Genomic DNA, 23721 nt, shown 5'->3' with positions numbered 1-23721 from the left:
ATATTTGTTTATTTCATGTCTGTGCAGAGATGGGTGCCAGTTGGTAACTCCACAAAGCTAGCACACCTCGGTTAACACACGGAGAACATTTATACACCCCGTGCAATGGTTTTCAGTACTTTTACAGTTTCGCTCAGTCACCCTTGCTCCTATTGGTTCTCGTGAGCCTCGTCTCCACTTAAAGTCACAGCATCCTCCTTTTTTACTGCACATGTTCTGTGAGGAAGGGGCTTCTGTTGGTAGGGGGCTTTCCCTACCCGAGGGCGACGTTTTTACTATGTTAATTAGGATAGTTCATTCAAAGTTCAAGTAGCTCTTTGACTTTATCAGTAGTAGAGTTTCCCTCCTGCTTATCTGGGTACTTCCTTCTCTCAGGGTCGGGCCTCCTTAACTCCTCACAGGTGTTAAGTAGCATCCTTTGTTTTGTTTCTCGCATATCTCCAACACTAGGACAGATTTGTTATTTGAGTTGTACTTCTTGAGAAAGGTAGGTTTCTTCTACATGTCTCCGAGCTTATATATTTTTGCCTTTAGTAAGAGACAGACAGAAACCACGGCTTCTGTAACACTCATTGCCATGGTTTAGGCCCAGCTGGCAACTAAGCACCATGCGGCTGCTCGCTCACTCCTTCCCCCCCCCCCCCCCCGGTGGGGTGGGGAGGAGAATCAGAAGAAAAAGGTAAAAATTCGTGGGTTGAGATAAGGACAGTTTAATAGGACAACACAAGGAGAGAAGAAATAATAATAAAAGAACATATGAAGCTAGTGATACACAATGCAATTGTTCACCCCCCAGAACCTGGTGCCCAGCCCTTCCCAAGCTGCGATCCCTCCCCCCGTTTATATACTGAGCATGATGTCATATGGTATCAAATATCCCCTTGGCTAGTTCGGGTCAACTATCCCGGCTGTGCCCCTTCCCAACTTCTTGTGAAAATTAACTCTATCCCAGCCGAACCCAGGACACTGATATACAAGGAAAACCAAGTTGCAAGGGATTTTACTAGTTTTAGTGCTCCAGCAGTTGTCACCATCTTCCTTATGAGAGTGCAAGAGGAGCAACTGATGTGACATATAGCAGGTTTCAAAAAGCTTTCGAATATCTGTTTGCAGAACCAGACATAAGTATATATGTAATAGTTGCTCCTTCCTCTTGAAATGATTGATTTAAGATAGGTTTTCACTAAATAAGCCAGGGGCTCCTAAGCTAGTGTACTGAGTACCACCTTGTACACGGAGGCCAACCTTGTGCCGAGCTGTGACTCCAGCTCTGAGCAGGAAGGTGTTACTGCTGCCCTAACAGACTGGTCAGGCATCTTCTGGAAACCTGAGATCCTGGTTGATCTGAAACTAGCTGTGGCAGGGAATCCTTTAAGAATTTTGGAAAGAGTAATGAATGTTCAAAAAGAAGGATTGATGAGTCAGCATTGTGCAGTGAATTGATTGGGCTCGAACACACTGCTTGCTTTCAATAATGAAAAAATTATGCTTTTAATTCAGAAGGTATGCAGAAATCCTAAGTTAAAGCAAATTATATAAATGTATAAGAATACAGACTGTGACTGATACTTTAAGTTTTCAGTTTAAACTTTCAGCTTTTACAAACATGTTTACATGATCTTTGGGAGAGTTGTGGCATGTATTCTTGAGCTCTGAAAATATTTTGATTGCCGTATTTGATCCATATTGGCTGGAAGGACAGTTGTAGCTCTTGAGTGGAAGAACAGATAAAAGCTGCTCTTTTTATGGTGGTGCTGCTTTCAGGCAGGTCCCAATAGCTGCTTGCCCAGAAGTTGAGACCAGGATGAATAGATTAGCTGAGGGAGGAGTGTATGTAATTAAGGTTGCTTTTGTATTCATGCAAACTGAGCCTGTATGTTTGCTTCTGTCCCCTCTATACTTGTTAAGGGTACAGAGTGGGAAGGGTGCACAGCGGGCTGTAGTTTCATTTGTCTTGCAGCAAGAGGGCTTTTTGGTGTGGCACTCCCTACCTGTTGTTTAGAGAGATTATTTTTTTTTCCTCACATTCCCCACAAACTGACATCCATCTGCAAACCCTTTCCTTTAGGGACATCACCCATATGGCTTCCACAAGTCTCATTTGTTAGTGATTTTCTTTCTGTGTACTTTTTAGGAATTGAGCTAATACTTTTTTTTGGCAAGCTGGTTTAAAACGTTTCTGTGTGAGAAGAGGTGGAACTTGATTTGGAGGCACTGCCACTGCTGTTTAGCACTAATGGTTTGAATAACTGAAGTTTGGGCATACTACTTTTAACATTTGATTGTGGAAAAATAATATGACTACATGACTAGAATATGAACAGTAGAGCAAGCCCCCATCTGCAGTAGGGCTGAAACAGCAGTGTACTGGGGTGTCAGCTCTGGGATCCATTGTAGTGAAGGCTTCTGTCAGCAGCGGATGCAACTTGCACAATTTTCTGTAAATCCAGAATTGCCAGTATTTCTGAGTGAAAAATCTGGGGGAGTTAAAGATCAGGTGAAATTCCTTACTTCAGCTGTGCTATGCGATCCAGAACTGAGGTTGATTACCTTCAGACTTATGGCCATTGACCCCAAATCCCTATATGACCTTTTTGGTATCCTCTTTGGGCATGTGCTACAGCTGGTCTGGGATCCTGATTAAACACCACTCTGTAGGTTAGGCTGGTTAGGTGGTGAGTTTTTGCCAAGTAGAGTTCTGAATGATGAATGCTTTCTGCTTTTGGCTCAGTCCCGACAAGAATTTTGGATTCCTCCTCCTTACCTTACTGCCAAATTTTCCTTAACAGTCTTTCAGCTGTTGTGTCGTATCTCCACCCCACCCCCCTTTTTTTTAATAAAGGTATTGGTTTTGGTAGAAACTGGCCAGTGAGTTTAAAAGTACCTGAAATTTGGGAAAACAGGGAGGAAGAAACAGACAAGTAAATACTAAGTGCTATTACAATGTCATGACCCCGGGCTGGACAGACCAGGGAGCCGTGTAACAGTAGGTGGCATGGTTTCTCACAATAGGAATTGGCATGGAACTACCTCAGTAACCCGTGTAACCTGTGGTAACCATATACATCAATTCAGGGAATAAGGAGAGCCCTCCCACTGAGTCAGGAGGTTCAGAGTGGTCTCCCTTGCTTTCTAGACTCCTTCTCAGAGAGGAGCCTAGGGGTGTCTAGATCCACTCCTAGTCCCAGACTTGGTCAATGGTTTATGTCTTAAAGGGATGAGGTGTAGGGATTATGGAAAAGGAAAGAGAAAGAAGAAAAGAGAAGAGAAGAGAAAGATTTCACCAGTCCTGGGTCCAGCGTTGGTCCAGCCAGCCTAGGAGTCCAGTCCCAGAGGGCACGCATGGGGCTTCAGTTTGTGCCCTTTTATCATCTCCTTGCCCCTCCTTTGGGCGGGCACTTGAACTCATTAGGCTAATTAGGTGTCATGCCCAGTTTGTGCTTTTGTTGTCCCATAAGTGGGGTCGTTTACCCAGTGTGTGAAACACCAATATACACACAGAGCAGAGGTATTTTATTCCAATTCATGTTTGTGCAAAGATGGGGGCTAGGTGGTAATTCACAAAGCTAGCACACCTCATACCTAAATGGGCAAGCAATACAGTTCAGTTATACATATTTAATTTCCAAAGTTCTTCCCCAAAACTGTTATTGGTAGTTGCTTATCTACCACAGTTTCTATTGGGCTAAAGGTTTCCCCACTTCGAATTAAAGGTAGTGTTATTCTACAGCGCATGCTCAAGGAGAGTGGGGGGGTAAGTCTTTTTGGTCTTGAATTGAGTCGGTGGTCGTGATCTCCTCCTGCCGCCTTTACCTTTCCCCCACTTACCGAAGATCTTTGCTGACTTCATGCCTATTAGCAATTATTCAACTTTCGGTGCCTCCTGGGGTAGGATATGTAGAGAAATTCCATGCGGGGACAGACGACAGAACACCAATATGATGATCAAAGTTGCCAGTTTATTGAGAATAGCTGATCATTCCTATACAATTCTCTAAGTTCCTTAAAAGCTTTGATTGGTTGCTGCATGCAAGCATTTAGTGTCCACACGCACAAGCATAAAATATGATTGGTTATATCGACACTGTACATGCGCATAAACATAAGATATAATTGGTTATACTAACTCTGTACACGCGCATAAACATAGGACATAATTGGTTATATCAACTAAAACATGCGAAACTTGTCTCAGTCTAATTGATCAAGATAAACTGCCGAATTGAGGTTGGTTGTGCCAAGTTCCCTTTATCGTGGAATGCGCACCTGTGTTCTTCTAATTGGCATCTTTCTTTTTTTGTCTTCTTGTTTATTCTGTTCAAGGCCTTCTAAAGGCGTCTGGAATGCTCTTGTGACTGTTAGCTAAATATGTGTCCACAATTCCCCCTTTTTTGTTTTCCGTCAATTAACACAGCCTTACTTGATCGATCAATTAATTTTTAAACACATTGCAACATACAAGGCACACAAATTAAAATAAAAAAAAAACCCACTACAAGATAAATCAAAACTATCTTAACTAATGATTTAAGAGCAGCTCTATTTTGTAAGGTTGTGTGTCTAATACTATCTACATCTAACAGTAAATCAGATAATACTACACCAATCTGTATTCAGGGACTCCAGAATTTGTGATTCCTGGGGTGGTTGTGGTTCCTGGGGTGGCAATGAGGGTGAATGCCCGATCCGTGGAAACCAGGCATTCCCATCCGTTGAGTCCATGACCTGCTGCACAGGGGTCTCCATCAATAAGTTCTTAAACTTTGTTGATGTCAGTGAAACCCCCTATTAAACCTGTGAAAAAGGGATTGCTTGGTGTTGCTGTACTGAGGTATAAGCAATCTTGTCCGGTCACATCAGCCAGGGTCATCCAGATGTTTTCTTTAGTTTGCGGTGGTATCCATGACTACATCCATCCGAGGACTGTGAGGAAGATGGACCATCCGTACATTCTTGTGCCGTCTTGCTCCGCGAACTCAGCCCAGCAATCGGTAGGTGCCAGCTTTATGTGGGCGTCCCCATGGAGGCAACAATGGCCTTGCTGTACACCAGCCCGATGCTCTTCGGAAAATCCCGGTATTTATACATTTGCAGAGGAACAGATTTCAGCACACGTGGCCAGCGGGTGCCAAAATCCGCCTCAGTTGCAACATGGGGAGCCTATGACGCATGCGCTCGCTGGCCAGGCGCGCTGCACGAGTCATAGCCATCCTGTCTATTGGTTCATGGGCTTTGTGATGCGGTTGCAATGCACAGAGAATCTTGACCTGTTATGTTGGCCAAGGTGACCTACACGTTAGTTTTTGGCTGAGGTGGTATTCATATTGCCGCACCATCTAGGATGTTCCAGATGATGATGGTCGTACAAATCGAGCGGGAGTCCATTGTGGGCCTGCATCTGTGGAAACACAAGCATAACCTCGCCCCCAGGTTATTAATGGAAATGGACCTTCCCATTGCCCTGTTTCTAGATTCTTAACTAAAACCATGACCTTACCCCTAATTTTGGCTTTAGCTAACTTTTCTTGTGGAGAGAGATTCCCTACTCCCCCTTTTTGTGTTTTGTCAATTAACACCTGCTGTATTGCCCTTTGCAAAGATCTATGAACACAATTAAACACAGTAAAAGCAACATTATACCTAATAAAATACATAAGAATAAAAGACTGTTCAGGTAATGCCAATGACACAGAAAAAGAGGTTTGATTAATAGCTTTAGCTAGTGACACCCAAACATTCTTACTGTCCCACAGCGTTAAACGATGTGGATCAATCACCGGTGTCACTGTCATGCTGCTTACTACAGTCAGTGTGTTCCATATCAATCTCAGCATAAGGTTTCAAATTTATGGGTAAATCAGGAACGTATCTGCCAGACATGGATGATGTGATTTTTTGTTCAATTGCTGCCAAGGCTTGTCACCCCGGTGCACTTAGTTGTCTTGTAGAAGTTAAGCTATCACTGCCCCGCAATAAATCCAGCAGTGGCTGTAAGTCTGTATTTGTAATACCACAATAAGGTCGAATCCACTGTAGGTCTCCGACAAGTTTTTGTAAGTCATGTACGTTTCAAATGCCCCAGTTGACCGCACTGATAACACATTAAAGGGCCTTTGTGTGGACCAAGGTCTCCTATTCCCTGTCGCACCATCAGTTGTAACGCTACAGCGAGTGCTGCAGCATGAGCTTCAGCATGTATTTTTGCTTTCTCTTGTTCTTGTATTATAGGTAAGCGATTACAAGCCTCAATGATATCTACTAATGTAGCTGTTCGTGGAAGTGATGCAATGATTTGTCTGCATTTTGCATTTGCATTTTGAATGGCTAAGTCTTTTCCGACCGCAGGGCTGGCGGTTTTTCTCGCTTCGCAGCAGCCTCCAACTGTGCCAGCTTTTCTATTACTGACTGCAACTGCTGTGAAGTGAGCTCCGGCCCCTCTTCGTGCTCTTGAGGTGACCCAGGCGTAGATGGAGGCAACGGAGGGTATATGCTAGGTATAATTTGTTCATGTTGAACGGTGGTATCTGGGGGCTGTTTTCTCGTAGGCGGATTTTTACTCACTTCCTGAGTCTGTAGGGTTTCCTTTAAGCGTACAGTTAGGGAGGCTTGGGAACTGTCAGATGGCTGATTAATATTGGCAGTCCCAGGGAGTGGAGCAGAATTCAAGGGCACAGGAGCAGGCGGACAAGCTCCAGGGAAGCCAAAAGTCTCTCTCACTGCATTATGTTTTTCTCCCCGCGTTTCCCCTTTGCTTGTGGTTGGAGAGAGAGCAGCAAAAGCAGCTGCAGCCGCTTTACGATCTGCTTTCATTTCTTGCAGAGTCGTCTTAATTAATTTCCATAAAGTTGCAAGACCTTTAACTTCTTTAGACCCGTCACTAATTTCATCCCATAGGGAGGTTCTGATAGCTTCCCAGGTACTAAGCTCGAAAGCTGTACCCACACTAATTAAAAGGTTTCTGTCCTTGCTCCATTGTAGAAGCCGCTTTAAACAAGCTTTATCATATTTTTTGCCTCTCTCTGAGAGTATATGTTGGAGGAGCTTAACTACCGCTTCTTCTTCTTTGGAAAGCGTAGACCCCATCTCCTCCCCCGATCGCTCACCTCCTTTACGGGCGAGTCCTTTTTAATATCCGTCTCTGTTTTTTCAACCAGCCTCATAAATGTCTTTACAGCTGCCTTTTCCTTCGCAGATGCTGCGATACCCATGCCGCCTTTTATCACGTAAGCTTTCTTATAAGCCCACCGGCATCTGCGGCAATCTCCCCCGCCTTTTCAGTCGTTAGTGTTCCCCTCTTGTTCCTTACCAGATCACATCGGGGTCACCAGGTGTAGAGAAATTCCATGCGGGGACGGACGACAGGACACCAATATGATGATCAAAGTCGCCAGTTTATTGAGCATAGCTGATCATTCTTATACAATTCTCTAAGTTCCTTAAAAGCTTTGATTGGTTGCTGCATGCAAGCATTTAGTGTCCACACGCACAAGCATAAAATATGATTGGTTATATCGACACTGTACATGCGTATAAACATAAGATATAATTGGTTATACTAACTCTGTACACGCGCATAAACATAGGACATAATTGGTTATATCAACTAAAACATGCGAAACTTGTCTCAGTCTAATTGATCAAGATAAACTGCTGAATTGAGGTTGGTTGTGCCAAGTTCCCTTTATCGTGGAATGCGCACCTGTGTTCTTCTAATTGGCATCTTTCTTTTTTTGTCTTCTTGTTTATTCTGTTCAAGGCCTTCTAAAGGCGTCTGGAATGCTCTTGTGACCGTTAGCTAAATATGTGTCCACAAGGATATTCCCTTCTTATTAGCTAAATATGTGTCCACAAGGATATTCCCTTCTTATCAGTCTTTTAGTTCTTCAGGGGCACAGTTGTTAGCAAGGCATGCATTGTTTATACAAATGGTATCTTGTTTCACAAGACCTTTGTGGCCTTTTTAAGATGGCTTAAGTACATCACTTTCAGAACCTTCAGGAAATGGGTCGGTGGGCTTGGGGGTCATTTGGGGAGTGACTTCTTCCCTGCAGACATGACCATTGTTTGATCTTTGGCCATGCATGGTGAGCTGCCCTGCTCAGCATATCAGAACACGGAGCTGTGCACCCTCCGGCATGCCCTCCCTGTCCTGTGCTGATCGGCTTCTTTTCACCTGTGGTTCCTTGCTAGGCAGGGTTCGTTGTTATGCAGAATTTGTCCCACCACAATGTTTGAGACATTAACTCTTTCAGTCTCTCACATACGCAAATCTCATTTCTGTGGGAAACTACACTACAAAAAGAACTTTGCTCTCAATTCAGTTTGTGGATCTGGTGGTTAGAATTAAAGATTACCAGCAAATCGCATTTTCTCCTGTTGTGCTCTGCAAATGGTCATAGTCCACAGGTTTGATGGTTTGTGGTTTTTTTGTAAAACAGTAAGCATGATCTGTAAATCAGCTACAGCACTGAAATGGGTTGGGGGTGATGGTTGTTATCATGTAAAGTAGGAAACAGCAAGATGAAGAACCTGTCCACATGACGCTTCTCAAGGAAAGTGGGATAAGGCTGCAACAGACTGGATAAGTCCCAAGTAATCTCTAGCACTGTATTCCTCTTCTATAATCCTTGAGTATTAGTGTATAAAGGGAGCAGTAAAAGACCCTGAAGGAAAATGGGGTTTAGAAAGGAATGTGGATCTCAGTTTACAGTGTTCATTTGATCAGATGCTCATGGGAGGGTGTGTGGTGGGGGTGGCTACCAAATGGATTGATTAGCACAGTCTTACAAAAGGAGTATGGAAAGATGTGGTCACAGAGATCCTCGAGTTTTGCTGAGCTTTCTTAACAGGGGAAGAAGATTCAAGACACTAAGGATAGATGGAAAGCAGGGAAAGAACAATAGCTCCTCTTATAAAGTGCTCTTTACAGCCCTTTGTCCTTCTCTCATCTTTCTCCAGTGTCTCTCTGCCTTCTCTCTTTCTTACTTGCTTTTTGAATTTGCATTCTCGTTGAGAGAACTGAAAGAATACTAATCCAACAGTATCTGCATGTTTCTAGCATACAGGAGGGATATAGCTGAGGAAAAGCGAGTGTCTGAAGGTTGTTGTATAGCCAGTTAGTAAATGCAACTTCCTATCATCTGGTAGAGAGGAGCTGTCTTCTAATTTTTTTTTCTATCTTCTGAATCTGTACTACAAACATTAGGTGTATTTCATGCTGTCATTCCCAATTTACTGCTCTTTTGAATGATGGCTGCCACTTATCCGTACTGAAGTGTTGAGTGAGGTTGGTAAAGAAAGACTGTGTATACTGTAACAATCCTGGCTCTAAGTGACGTGCGGAAAACAGACTCCACAATCGGTGAGATTGTAAAGTAGGTATGTTCATTCAGCGCTGGGCAGCACGGGGGGGTAGTCCCACCAAAGTCGTGCGCACCTGATTTGGCAGTTCGCTTTAAATTTATACAGTCAAGTGTTACATATACATAGAGTTTCGCAATACGCCTATACATAGGCATTACCTATCCCCGCTTCATATTAAAATTAGCCCTAGGAAGTCATTTCCATAGTCTCCTCTCAACTGCGCTTGCGCAGTGCCTCCTTGTGGTGGTCGTCTGGTGGTCGTGAAGATGAAGGCTGTATGTCTTCTTCAGGGTGAACTCTTAACCTTCTGTCCCTGCACAGACTCAGTTGTCCCTTGGCATTTGTCCAAATCCCAAGGTCGGTCTTGGCTGGTTCTTGGAGCCACTGCTGCTTCTTATCAGGGACTATCTCCTGTCCCAGCCAGCCTCAACAATGCAAGCGTTAAACATCACTTCTCATCCCCTTGGGCCATGTCTACCTCTATTGAAACTTCTTTAACTTCATTATAAGCTAGATAATTATTAAACAATTCTTATTCACATTCATATATCTACTATATCGGCTAAGGTTTCTTTGGTTCCCCGTCTCAGTCCCCCCTTTTCTAGAAAATAGTAAATTCTTTTACTATATCTAACTCTAGTATTTTAATGCATTGTTTCCTTATTCTCTCAAAATATTTGTTGGACTCAAGTTTTTGTCACAACTCATTCTTTTTCCATTCACTGTAAGAGTCCCCTGTACTCTTACAGCACCAAACGCCACATTGAACCACTATGCCAAGGACTACAGACAAGAGAATGATCATTATTACAGTGACAAACAATTGTTTCAACCATGTCAAATTTGGCAACCAGGAGGTTAATTTTTCCCATATCTCAGTGAATCCCCATGAAGTGTCATCTTGTGACATTAAATGTAAAAGTTGGGGTTTTTTTCCAAATTTGAGAGAGATCTGTTTCTATTTGTCTCTTTTGGTTAACATAAGTGCAGCAGTGTTCATTAGTTATAGTGCACAGGTCTCCTTGCTGCTCAGGGGGTATTTTAGTGTACTTTGTGAGGGACATGTTATTAAAAGCTGAAAACGTGAACATATCCAGAACAAACATGTTCTCGTCCCATGTTACGCTCCTTGTCCCCAAGGTTGCCTATATTACCGCGTAAAAACTAAGTGTCCATCGGGTTTTGTGGTGACTTTCCATGGAGTTTTGGGTGACTTTTTCACTCTGGTGTGATGAATCCAAGCGTTCTGTTCCTTGATCCTGATTGCAGTAAAGGAGGTGAGTAGTACTTGGAATGGTCCTTCCCACTGTGGTTCCAGGGCTTTTTCTGTAAGAGACTTTACATATACATAATCCCCAGGTTGTATATTATGTACAGGTCCATCTAAACCTCTCCCTTGAGTCCCAGCCACATGTTTCCTGATTTTATTGAGCTGTTTACTTAATGCTATCATGTAAGAGGTCACAATTTCGTCCCCAGCCTGTACAGACACCCCTTTCTGTATTTCATAGGGTCTTCCATATAACATTTCAAAGGGGCTCAGTCCTTCCCTTGCCCTTGGTCTTGTTCGTATACGCAAAAGGGCTAAAGGGAGAGACTGAGGCCATGTTAGATTTGCTTCTTGTCCCAATTTTACAATTTGCTGTTTGATTAAGTGGTTCATTTTTTCCACTTGACCACTTGCCAATCTATACCCAAATGGCGGCTAATTTGTTGTACTATTCTTGAGAGAAAATGTGGTCCTCTGTCAGAGGACATGGTTGCTGGAACCCCGAAACGTGGTATTATCTCTTGCACTAATATTTTAGTTACCTCCCGGGCTTTAGCCGTTCTTGTTGGGAATGCTTCTGGCCAACCTGAAAAGGTATCAGTTAATACTAGTAAATATCGATACCCCCCTTTTCTTGGAAGTTCTGTGAAGTCAATTTGCCATTGCTGTCCAGGCCCATTGCCTTTCCCAATCTGACCCATTTCTAGTTTGGGGGTATTCTTAGGATTAGTCTGAAGGCAAAGATCGCATTGTTGAGTCACTTGTCTCACCGTGGTATGTAAATTTCTAGCCACAATTTCTCTTATTAAATGATTATACAGAGCCTCTGTCCCCCAATGTCTTTTCCTATGCTCCTCCTGTATCAAATGCCACAGTAAGCAAGAGGGAATGATTAGTTTTCCCTGTGGGGTATGAGCCCACCCTTCTTCATTATACGACCCTTCTAAATCTGTAATAAGTTTCTGATCTTCCTTGGTATATTCTGGCTTACTTTTAGGGAGATTTGTCTATCAGGAATTAAAGCCCCTTTTATTTTTACCTTTGTTTTGGCCACTTGTTTTGCCTCTCTGTCCGCCAGTTCATTTCCTTTTTCCAAATCTGAGCTCACTTTCTGGTGTGCCTTAATATGCATAATCGCTACTTTCTTAGGGAGCTGGACAGCTTCCAGTAACTTCAGAATTTCTTCTGCGTGTTTGATATTTTTCCCCTGGGAATTCAATAGTCCTCTCTCCTTCCAAATTGCTCCATGTGCGTGTACAACTCCAAAGGCATATTTTGAGTCTGTATAAATGTTCACAACTTTGCCCTGGGCCAATTCCAGGGCGTGGGTTAGAGCAATTATTTCTGCCTTCTGTGCGGAGGTGTTCATGGGCAAAGCCCCTGATTCTATTACCTCTTGACTGGTGGTGATGGCATATCCTGCATGTCGATTACCATTTAGGACGTAACTGCTTCCGTCTGTGAACCAGGTTTCTCCGTTTTCCATGGGGCTGTCTTTCAGGTCTGGGCGACTTGCGTATGTTGCTTCGATGGTTTCCAAACAGTCGTGATGTACTGGTTCTCCTGTGTTCCCGCTGAGAAAAGAAGCTGGGTTGACAATGTTAGTGACTACAATCTCCACGTCATCCTGCTCTACCAATATAGCTTGATATCTCAGGAATCTTTGTGGAGAGAGCCAGTGTCCACCCTTTGTTTCCAGTACTGTTGATACTGTATGAGACACTAAAACAGTCATTTTCTGGCCTAGAGTAAACTTTCAGGCTTCCTGTATGTTCAGTATCACAGCTGCAACCGCCCGCAGGCATCCAGCCCAACCTTTCGCAGTCGTGTCTAATTGCTTAGAGAGGTAGGCAACAGCCCGTCGATATGGACCCAGGTTTTGTGCTAATATTCCCGGGGCAATGCCCTGCTTCTCGTGTGAGTAAAGAAGAAACGGCTTACTCACATCTGGGAGTCCCAAGGCTGGGGCCGACATCAAAGCCTTTTTCAGTAGCTCAAAGGCTCATTCGGTCTCCTTGTTCCACTCAAGGTGTTTCTGCTCAGTGGCTGTCTGCGCATACAGTGGTTTAACAAGCAATCCATAATTATAGATCCACAATCGGCACCACCCTGTCATTCCCAGAAAAGTTCGTAATTCTTTCACTGTCTGAGGTCTCTGAGTTTGGCATATTGCCGCTTTACGGGCCTGTCCCAAAGTTCTTTGTCCTGCACTAATTTCATAGCCCAAATAATTCACTTTGCGTTGTATTACCTGTGCTTTCTTCTTGGATACCCGGTACCCTTGAAGTCCCAGGAAATTCAACAGACTCACCGTCCATGTCATACAATCTCTCTCTGTCTTGGTGGCGATCAGGATATCATCCACATACTGTAACAGCTTTCCCTCCTCAGACGGGGTTTCCCAGGATTCTAAGTCTTTCACAAGCTGATTGCCAAAAATGGTAGGACTATTCTTAAATCCTTGTGGCAACACCGTCCAAGTGAGCTGGGTCTTTCGACCACTCTTGGGGTTTTCCCATTCAAATGCAAATAATTTTTGGCTGGCTTCATGGAGAGGGAGGCAAAAGAAAGCATCTTTCACATCTAAAACAGTAAACCAAGTTAATTCAGGTGTTAATACGGTTAACAGGGTATATGGGTTCGCCACTACCGGGTAAAGATCTTCAGTTATCTTATTCACTGCCCGTAAGTCTTGGACCACCCGATATGACCCATCGGGCTTCCGAACAGGTAATATAGGGGTATTGAATTCAGACTCACACTCTTTTAGTAACCCCAACTGCAAAAATTTTTCTATCACCGGCCGAATTCCTTCTCTGTCTTCCTTCTTTAGGGAATATTGTTTAATTCTTACCAGCTTTTGGCCTTCCTTGATCCTAACTTCAACAGGGGGGGCACTTTTCGCTCTTCCAGGTGCATCGGTAGCCCATACCCCCGGGTACACTTGGTTTAAGATGTCCTTGCTAATGTTTCCTTCTAGGGGGAGACTGGTTAAGGTTAGGCTCAATATTTGAATATATTCTCGATCTTTTACCTCCAGAGTAATTTCTCCCTTTTCGAATACAATTTTTGCTTCCAATTGTTCCAACAAGTCCCTTCCCAAAAGTGCCTTTGGGGAGTTGGGCATATATAAAGATTTATGAATGCCCCACTGTTTTCCTAATTTATATTCTAAAGGTTTACAAAAATATGCCTTTTCACTTTGACCAGTTGCTCCTTTCACCATGACATAATCATCTCCCAGGGGCATCAAGGCTTGGTTCAGAACCGAGTATGTTGCCCCCGTATCTACCAAGAATTCTATTTCTTGTTGTGTTTTCCCTAGCTTAATTATCACCAGTGGATCCGCTAGGGTAGATTCCCCAGGTTCCTGTCAATCTCCCTCCACATGGGCTACTGTTTTTCCTGTTTGAGCCCCCTGATCCTCCTTCTTGTTCTTTGGGCATTCCTTTTTCCAATGACCAAATTTCTTACACAAAGCACATTGATCCTTGCCCAGTCGGGGCAAGCCTCGCCTAGGCCCTCTTCTTCTTTCTTCCTGGATAACAGCCATTAATTTTCTTTGCCCCTGCCTATATCCTTCTTCTCTGTTACTAAATACTCTCCATGCTTCATCCAATAATATTTCTAAATTCCTACCCTCTGTAGGGCGTAATTTCTGAAGTTTGCGCCTTATATCCCCTGTAGATTGACCCAAAAATAGGGAGACCAATTGTTGTATTCCTACCTCTGACCCAGGATCCAGCGGTGTGTTGCGGCGCATTGCATCCCTCAATCGATCCAGGAATTCAGATGGAGACTCAGAAGGACTCTGTGTGACTGCATATAAAGCTGACCAATTTATAGTTTTGGGGATTGCCCTCTCCATTCCTTTTGTAATCCAATCCTGATACCCCTGCAATCTTTCCATATGTGCAGATCTATTAACATCCCACTTTGGGTCTTGGAGAGGGAAATATTCTTTAACGTCCCCTCCTGTGATCTTATAATGATCTTCAGCAAGGTTCCCTGCTGTTTTTAAAATCAGCTGTTTCTCTGTTTCGGTCATATATTCTAATAATAGCTGTATATCCTTCCAATCAGGGTTATGCTGTTTTACAATAAATTGGAAATGTTTAGTTACACTTACCGGATCACTCCTATAATCTTTAGCAACCTTTTCCCATTCCCCTAGGTCAGCAGTAGAAAAGGGTACTTTGATTAACATCGTCCCACCATCCGGCCTCACCGCCTCTCGGAGAGGTGCTTGTAAAGCTGTTGAGGTAGTTTTCTTCCTAGTACGGGAAGATACAGGGCTGTCCGGGGGGGTTGGAGTTCTATCCGAGTCTGCATCCTGTTCCTGTGGTCGAGGGGGAGGCTTAAACAAATCAGTTAGATCTTGTTCTGGTACCTGATGAATTTTATTTGTCTTTGTACATCTTTGTCCAATACTACATGCCGAACAACACCGCCTCAGTTTACCTCTAAGCTCCTTGTTTTCTCGCTCAACTGCAAGCACCATGGGGTCCTGTGGGGGTACTATTCCACAGTCCCTTTGCCACTCCGGATGGTTTCGGAGGGTGAAAAACATGTCTGCATATGAAACTTCATCCCATTTTCTTTCTCTCCTTAAAAACAGCATTAGTTGTAATAGAGTATTATAATCTGTTGACCCATTAAGTGGCCACTTAGCATCACCTTCTAACTTATATAACGGCCACCATTGATTGCAATACTTAATAAGGTTCTTTTTACTTTCCGTACCTCCGGTCCCAACAATATCTTTCCAGTGGGTAATAACACAACCCAGAGGACTCTTCCTCAATATTCCCCCTTGATTGTTTCCCATTTTATTACTTCTCCTTTTAATACGATTCCATGCAAATTGTTTCTTACACCTCTTTATAGAATTCTCCCAGTTTTTCTCTCACATGTCCCGAATTCCGGGATTAAATTTTCCTTTCCACACACCAATTTCACTATTTCGGCTATCTTTCCAACCACAAACAATTCCAACTGTGTACGTAGCTCGTTCCCTCTTATCCCAAGGAGTCCAAACCCCACACTCAGGGCATTTAATACCCCCGCCACAATCTATTTGCAACCTCTGTTTACACCACACACATCCCAGGACATATGAGGGCGTACACTCATTTCCTGGATGTAAAAGACACCACTCAAATACCCACATTTATGCGATGCACCATACAGGGACTTTCTTACACCAACACCTCAAAATGATTAAGATAATCAAACTCAAACTTACAATTACAACTTTAACATAAATTCAAGTTCCAAATCATCAGTGAGTCACACTTCGTTTGTCTCCGGCCGTACCCCTTGTGGAGTTACGAAACTGCGGATCAGAACTCCACACACGCTCCGCAGCTGAGCTGCGTCTCTTTTACTCAAACATTCAATCCACAGTTTTAGATATTTACTCATTAACAAACATATATACACATATAAATCTCAACATAGCATTTTCACATTCTCACACAAAATCTTTAACATAAATTTCCAAACATTCACATCATACAATCATCGCTCCAGTTGACAACCTTCAGCAGCTGCAAAAATAAACCAAGCGCAATTGCGAGGGGGTCCACTTACCCCATAAACCAAGTGCAATTGCGAGGGGGTCCGCTTACCCTTCTCCTGCCTCTTATATACCAGTCATCGACAGGTCCATCCTGGCTCCCGATACTGGGATGCAGCAGTCACCCCAGATTTGCTCGATCTACCCTCAAGATTGCTAGCGGCCGCTCTATTGGTCAGCAAATCCCCCCTTGTTACCATACAGGGTACCCTCCTCCCATACGGGGACTACGCTGCATGCCAGACGTCTCTGCGCGATTTACCAGCTGCCCCAGCCCGTACTTTTACAGGTTCCCCTTGTAGAACATACCGTTTGGTCCGCGGCTTCAGGAGGTTGTTGTCTGCTCCCGCGGTGAGCGGCTGGCAGCGGAGGCTCCTCCGAGGAAAGTGCTCGGGGCGCGCCTAGGAGCGTCCGCTCCGCAGTCGGTCCCGCAGCCGAGCAGAGAGTCTCCTGCCTGGCTCTCCAAACTGACGTGCGGAAAACAGACTCCACAATCGGTGAGATTGTAAAGTAGGTATGTTCATTCAGCGCTGGGCAGCACGGGGGGTAGTCCCACCAAAGTCGTGCGCGCCTGATTTGGCAGTTCGCTTTAAATTTATACAGTCAAGTGTTACATATACATAGAGTTTCGCAATACGCCTATACATAGGCATTACCTATCCCCGCTTCATATTAAAATTAGCCCTAGGAAGTCATTTCCATAGTCTCCTCTCAACTGCGCTTGCGCAGTGCCTCCTTGTGGTGGTCGTCTGGGGTCGTGAAGATGAAGGCTGTATGTCTTCTTCAGGGTGAACTCTTAACCTTCTGTCCCTGCGCAGACTCAGTTGTCCCTTGGCATTTGTCCAAATCCCAAGGTCGGTCTTGGCTGGTTCTTGGAGCCACTGCTGCTTCTTATCAGGGACTATCTCCTGCCCCAGCCAGCCTCAACAATGCAAGCGTTAAACATCACTTCTCATCCCCTTGGGCCATGTCTACCTCTATTGAAACTTCTTTGACTTCATTATAAGCTAGATAATTATTAAACAATTCCTATCCACATTCATATATCTACTATATCTACTAAGGTTCCTTTGGTTCCCTGTCTCATAAGAACAAGCAAAATTAAATTAATGAGCTCCTTCATTGTTATCTTTCTCATCAGTTGCATTTCTGTTAATTTGTTGTTAAAACTGTTGCTGCCTCTTCCCAAGGCATAGTCAAAGAAGAGACTACAGCAGAGTCCTCTGATTATATACAAAAGCATGCTGATTTAACATGTCTGTATTTGGATAGCTAATATTTTATTTGGTTGTTCTTTTGAGAGTAAGTTTACATTGACATTCTTCTTTCTAGTAGACGTGCTGTGTGTTTTGTTTTCTAGTTAGTTATCTGTCCTGGTTTTGGCTGGGATAGAGTTAATTTTCTTTCTAGTAGCTGGTATAGTGCTATGTTTTGGATTTAGGATGAGAAGATTGTTGATAGCAACAACTGAAAACATCAGTGTAAGTAGTGTTTAGACTAAGTCAAGGATATTTCAGCTTCTCATGCCCAGCCAGCAAGAAGGCTGGAGGGGACACAGCCAGGGCAGCTGACCCAAACTGGCCAAAGGCATATTCCATACCATGTGAAGTCATGTCTAGTATATAAACTGGGGGGAGTTGGCCTGGGGGGATTGCTGCTTGGGAACTAACTGGGCATCGGTCGGCGAGTGGTGAGCAACTGCACCGTGCATAACTTGTTTTGTATATTCCAAACCTTTTGTTATTATTATTGTCATTTTATTATTGTTATTATTATCATTATTAGTTTCTTCCTTTCTGTTCTATTAAACTGTTCTTATCTCAACCCACAAGTTTTACTTTTTTTTCCCCGATTCTCTCCCCCATACCACTGGGTGGGGGGGAAGTGAGTGAGCAGCTGCGTGGTGCTTAGTTGCTGGCTGGGGTTAAACCACGAAATTATCACAGACTTAAGTCTTCTGTGGAAACTAATATTAATATTAAAAACATGATTTTTAATGTGTTGGACCAGAGCAATCTTTCATCCAAGGACCAAGCCAAGGCCCAGTAGTATGACCATCTTTCAGAACAACTAAGCTTAGAGAATCTCTCAGTGTGATTCAAACAGAAAAACTAATGGCACAGAGTGAATCTGAAACACAGCTCTGACTCGAAGGAAGAGTTTAGCAGCAGTTTACTCTGATTATTGTAGACACTTATTTTAAGAAGCCAAAGTTATATCATCAGCAATAAAAGTGTCTTGACGTACTTTTTAGACAATGGAAGACTACTTCATACAAAATGTCCATAGCTTCATCTATACAGGCCTCTTATGTGCTAGATTTTTCTGCATCTGCCATGGTTCAGGATTCTGTGTCATGTTAAATGCTTTCCATCTGCATGTTTGGATATTCTTGTTTGGTGAAAGAGGCTTTTTGCTACAATTGGAATTAAAATAATACATATTTAAATTTCTTGGAAATGTGTTTGTCTTAATACAAAGGTTATATGACAGCAATAGGTAAGGTATATTTTTAGTCTTTCTATGGTACTTTTCTAATCTTTCTTTAAACCTACCTATGGACTTGAAAAATATCACTGCTGCTTTCTAGAAATTAAGCTTTATTATATTATAAGTATTATCTTTTTAGTTTTGATTCTGACCTGTGAGAGTGATAGTGAATTGAATTAGTAACCCCTGCCTTCTCCTCCTGCTTTGACCCCACTCAAAGCCCCAGTAAAATTTACGTGGCTAAAGTCTTATATATAAAGCTATATATTTATTTACACATGTGTGCATATACATGCACACACATGGTAGTAAACCAGAAGTATCAGAAATCTTGGCCTATATTACCGTTGATGATTCAATTCCTCCTGGTCCCCTCCACTTCTGTATTTTATTGTCCTTGAGTTCAACAAGCTATTTCCCAAAAGGATCCATGATACTTAGAGATATTTAAACACCTAGATTAACTGTGTGGCTTAGCGTGCTTTTCTTGCCTTTCACCTCTCAATAACAGAGTACAACACCTGGTATGAATCACAAGTAAGAGTTTCAGCCATTTGGTATGACAAACAGGTTCCTGTCAAGAAAGACCTAAAAGGTTACTTTGGCAGAATTGGAGTTTCTACTCAAGTTGAATTTATAGAAAAGTCAGCATAGTGACTTTCCCTCTCAACATCACGAATTGACTTAATGTGAAAGTATGTATTTTGTGGCTACATTTCCTGTCAGGTGGTATTGTCACCACTCATGTCACAATATACAAGTTCAGTCTTGTTACTGCACAAACGTAGAAAGAACCAAACTCTAAGCTAGCATCAGAAATTGTGTAATTTCTTATGTAAGTAAAAACATTACTTAGCAGTTGATGCTTCACCACGTTTTTTTCTGCTTTTGTATTCTCAGAACACATACATGGAGAGACAAAACCAAGTTCCACCTGCTAATCTGAATTAGAAGACACACTGCCCTTGTCTTTCTTACAGTCCAGCTGCAGAGAGAGAGTTAACATTGCTTGGAGCAGCATGAAATTTCGCTCTTTCACTAGACTAAAAGAGAGTATGCACAGAGTATAGTTCCTTCTTAGTGGTCTTGTTCCCTGGGTTCAGGTTGCCCTCTCCACACACCTGATAAAGGACTCTAGAAGCAGACACAATTGCATGCAGTAATTGAAAGACAAATAGCTAAGATTTGTTACCTAAACACCAGTTGTTTTAAACTAACTTTGTTTTACTAGCATATGGGTTTTTCTTGAAAAAAAGTGTATTCTTAATCCAAGTGGAAAGATTGCAGTATGAATGTTTGTTATACTTAAGATGAGTTTATTTAAAACAAAAACACCTGTCCCAAGGTATAAGAACAATGTAGTGATACATTGCAAAAGCAAATGCAGATGTGATAACCATGGTTTTATTTGGTTTTATCGTATAGTAAAGATTGAGGTGAAAGTCCTGGGCAGCAGAATGGTTTCTTACTGATGTGGTGGATACCTGTCTTCTGTTTTCAAGGTCTATTTTGTCAGCTTCTGACAAATACAAATTTTGGCAGATAAGTGGGTTGCAAATTCACTCTGGCATTTTTTCTGGCATTTTTGGAGATAACCTTAGAAGATGAGGAGGTTCCTTATTGTTTTAATTTTCAGACATAAATGTGTCTGCAGCATTTTTTTTCATTCTCTACAAATAATTTGAAGCTAACACCAAGCATATGTCACATTTTGGGAGATCTGTTCAGAACCATGAATGCTGTAAACCTACTTTAGGATTTGAAGCCTTACCATTTAACCTGGATGTTATACAAGCCATGCATTTGACAAACAAATTCTGTTGGAAACTTTGTTCTACCATGTGTATGAATGCCTTTAAAAAAAAAAAAAATAGAGACTGAGGGCCTGACCTTAAGTACATTACAAAGTACAAGTACTTTAATATTTGGTAATGAGCAGTGGGAATTGTTAGTGCACTGTGTGTCTATAATGCTGTTTGAGCTGCCTGCTAAGTGGCAGTGTGAAATGCTTTAGGAATAAATAGTAAAAGAATTGATATTGCATAAGAGTGGGGTTTTTTTAATGAAAACTATATCTAAAATGAAATATTAGAGAACTAGTGCACTGGTTGCTAAATGAATGTTTCCCTACTTCTCCCTGTATCTTGCAGGCATACAGGAATTTCCAGAAAATATAAAAAATTGTAAAGTCTTGGCAGTTGTTGAGGCCAGTGTAAATCCAATTTCAAAGTAAGTTTGTAATTTTTGTCATGTTTTGTATTTTATGGAAACACTGCTGAGTCTCAAACGCACCCCAGACAACGTTTCGTGAGCCAACCTTTGGAGGCAAGGAACAGAGTTACCTGAGAAGTATCTACATTAACCTCATTGCACTGCGATACAGTATAGCTATGTCAGTAAAATATTTTGCCCAAGTTAATAGGCTATGTAAGCAATCCTACGTTATACCATATGGCTTACTCAGCTTTAAGTCCATCACTTCTCTGTGAAGTTAGAGAAATATGCAGAGTTTTGTTTCTTAATATCAATAATTAATTTTACTCTAAAGCCTGTACCACTCTTTTTTCAAACTCAGCTTGTATGAGTAGATTTCCCTGTCACCTTCTATGGTGACAAAATTAATTTCCTGGAAGTAGCACTGCCAGAGATATAAACTTTGCACAAGGTAACTCTTCTGGGGGAAAAAAGGTGTTGCATAGGATTTAATCTTCTCTAATGAATGCCTCCTCCACGTTAGGTGTCATGAGACCACAAATATATAGCAGCACTACATTTGTTGCTTGTAGGTTTTATTGCCTGTAGATATTATCCTCAATACTTAAGATTAGTTTCAAAATTATTTTTATACTGAACAGGTATCTAGTGCAATTTTGTAGAAATTCTGGTACTACCTTGATTTTAATGTTACCAATATGTAGGACTTCAATACTGTACTGTCGTTTAAGAAAATATGACTTAATGCCCTGAATATAATTGAAACAAAGGAACTACATTATTTTATTTCTATATAGGCTTCCAGATGGATTTTCCCAACTGTTAAACCTAACGCAGCTGTACCTGAATGATGCTTTTCTTGAGTTTTTGCCAGCCAACTTTGGCAGGTAAGTTGAATTCAAAACTTAGTATCTATATTTAGTTTTAAATTTACGCAGAGCAATTTCTGCTGCTTCTTAAGCAAAGTGTGAACTGGAGGAGAGGAAGAAGTGTACATAACCAATCCATTTATGCCACATATTAGTTACAAAAAAAACCCAAATCTTTATCACCATTTTTTAAACTGGACTTTTGAAGGACAGACAGAATACTTATAAAGACCCAAGAAATAAAACTCTTTTACATACTTGCTGCTTCTACAACACAAGTCTGATAAGTATGGGAGACTAGTATTCCTGAAATATGACTTGGTTATCATTTAGTAATTGGAGTGGAGGAAATAATAATATTTGTAATTACACTTCTCCTCTCCTGGATGCACAGATTCCTTCATGCACATCTATAATTCTCAAGTGCCTTGTTGTCAGGAATCTTTGAGAGACAGCATATTTATGGTGTGCTGACTAAGCAAAATTGTTCCATGTAATAGCTTAAGCAACAAATACTAAACCCCTACCTCTTTAAAATGGATTAAATCTTGGGAGCAAAAGTGAAAGGATAATAGTGCTAAAATGAAGAACCCAGCCACTGCCCTCTATTCCAGGGAGACTTTACTCTGGTGGCTTGCTTGATTGCAGCACATTTCACATTGATGAGTGACCTGTGTGATGGTCTCCATGGTCAGGTCCACCCCTCGATCATGAGCCCATCTGTATGTTGCATCTCTCCCTAGATATCCCAATGTTTTGTGGGCCCATAGAGCTACAAATAGCTCACCCTTATGCTCCCAGTCCAGGTCCACCTGAGCTACTTCAATTTTAGCAGCCTTGTCTACCTGTTCATTATTTCGATGTTCTTCAGTGCCATGACTTTTGGGCATGTGGGCATCTACATGATATACCTTTAGAACCATGTGTTCTATCCGGGCAGCAATGTCCTGCCACAATGCAGCTGCCCAGATGGGTTTACCCCTGTGTTGCCAATTGGTCTTCTTCCACTGCTGTAGCCACCCCCATAGGGCATTAGCCACCATCCAGGAGTCAGTATAGAGATAGAGTGTTGCGGAGGATCCACAGGGAACATCACACACAGACCAATGTGATCAAGTGAAGCCCATTTACTACAACTTTTAGCACAGTTATATACCTTATGCGCTTGTGCACGCGCCTTATACAATGCTCTAATTGGTACAATACCCCGTTTCACGCAGCACTATCTTATCCTCTATTGGCTGTGCAAGCTTCTTCACGAGGTGTCCAGCAGTTATTTATCTCATTCTTCGGCATCCAGGAGTTGTTTGTCAGGCTCTTCTTATCTTCCTTTTCCCAGCGTACAAGGACACAGCGTCCTTGTCCGCTTCAGCACTTTGTAAACTTATACTTCGTTCCCAGCTAAAGGCTGGATTGCTCACATGCCCTCGCCCAGCCAAGAAATCCTCAACAATAGAGTACTGGCCACTTGTCTCGTTCAGCAATATCTAGGGCTAGTTGGATAGCTTTCACTTCTGCAAATTGACTCAACTCACCTTTCCCTTCAGTGGCCTCAACGACTTGTCGTATGGGACTCCACACGGCAGCTTTCCACTTCTGATGGTTCCCTACCACACGACAGGATCCATCAGTAAACAAAGCATAACACCTTTCGTCTTCTGATAACTCATTATATGGTGGTGCCTCTTGGGCACGAGCCACCTCCTCAGGCGATGCTCCAAAATCTCTGCCTTCTGGCCAGTCCATGATCTCTTCCAGGATTCCTGGGCTGTTGGGTTTCCCCAGTCAAGCTCATTCCATGATTAACACTATCCACTTACTCCATGTAGTGCTGGTTGCGTGATGCAGAGAGGGGATGTTTCCTTTGAACATCCAGTGTAGCACGGACAATCGTGGTGCTAAGCGGAGATATGCTTCTGTACCAACAACTTCTGAAG

The 23721-nt window shown here is 42.4% G+C and overlaps 1 protein-coding gene across 9 annotated transcripts in view; it reads left to right on the top strand.

The window, feature by feature from the left end:
- LOC138683432 (erbin-like) overlaps nt 1-23721 on the top strand; it is a 160885-nt gene that overhangs the window by 58651 nt on the left and 78513 nt on the right. For all 9 annotated transcript variants that reach the window (XM_069775181.1, XM_069775178.1, XM_069775175.1 and 6 more), the window contains 2 exons: nt 20852-20930; nt 21713-21802. In XM_069775181.1, coding sequence (XP_069631282.1) covers nt 20852-20930; nt 21713-21802 — 169 coding nt within the window. The remainder of the gene's footprint in view (nt 1-20851; nt 20931-21712; nt 21803-23721) is intronic.

The sequence above is a fragment of the Haliaeetus albicilla genome, chromosome W, assembly GCF_947461875.1.
Source record: "Haliaeetus albicilla chromosome W, bHalAlb1.1, whole genome shotgun sequence".
Classification (NCBI taxonomy): domain Eukaryota; kingdom Metazoa; phylum Chordata; class Aves; order Accipitriformes; family Accipitridae; genus Haliaeetus; species Haliaeetus albicilla.
The sequence above is the reverse complement of the archived record's forward strand: the minus strand, read 5'-3'. Positions and strand labels throughout refer to the sequence as shown.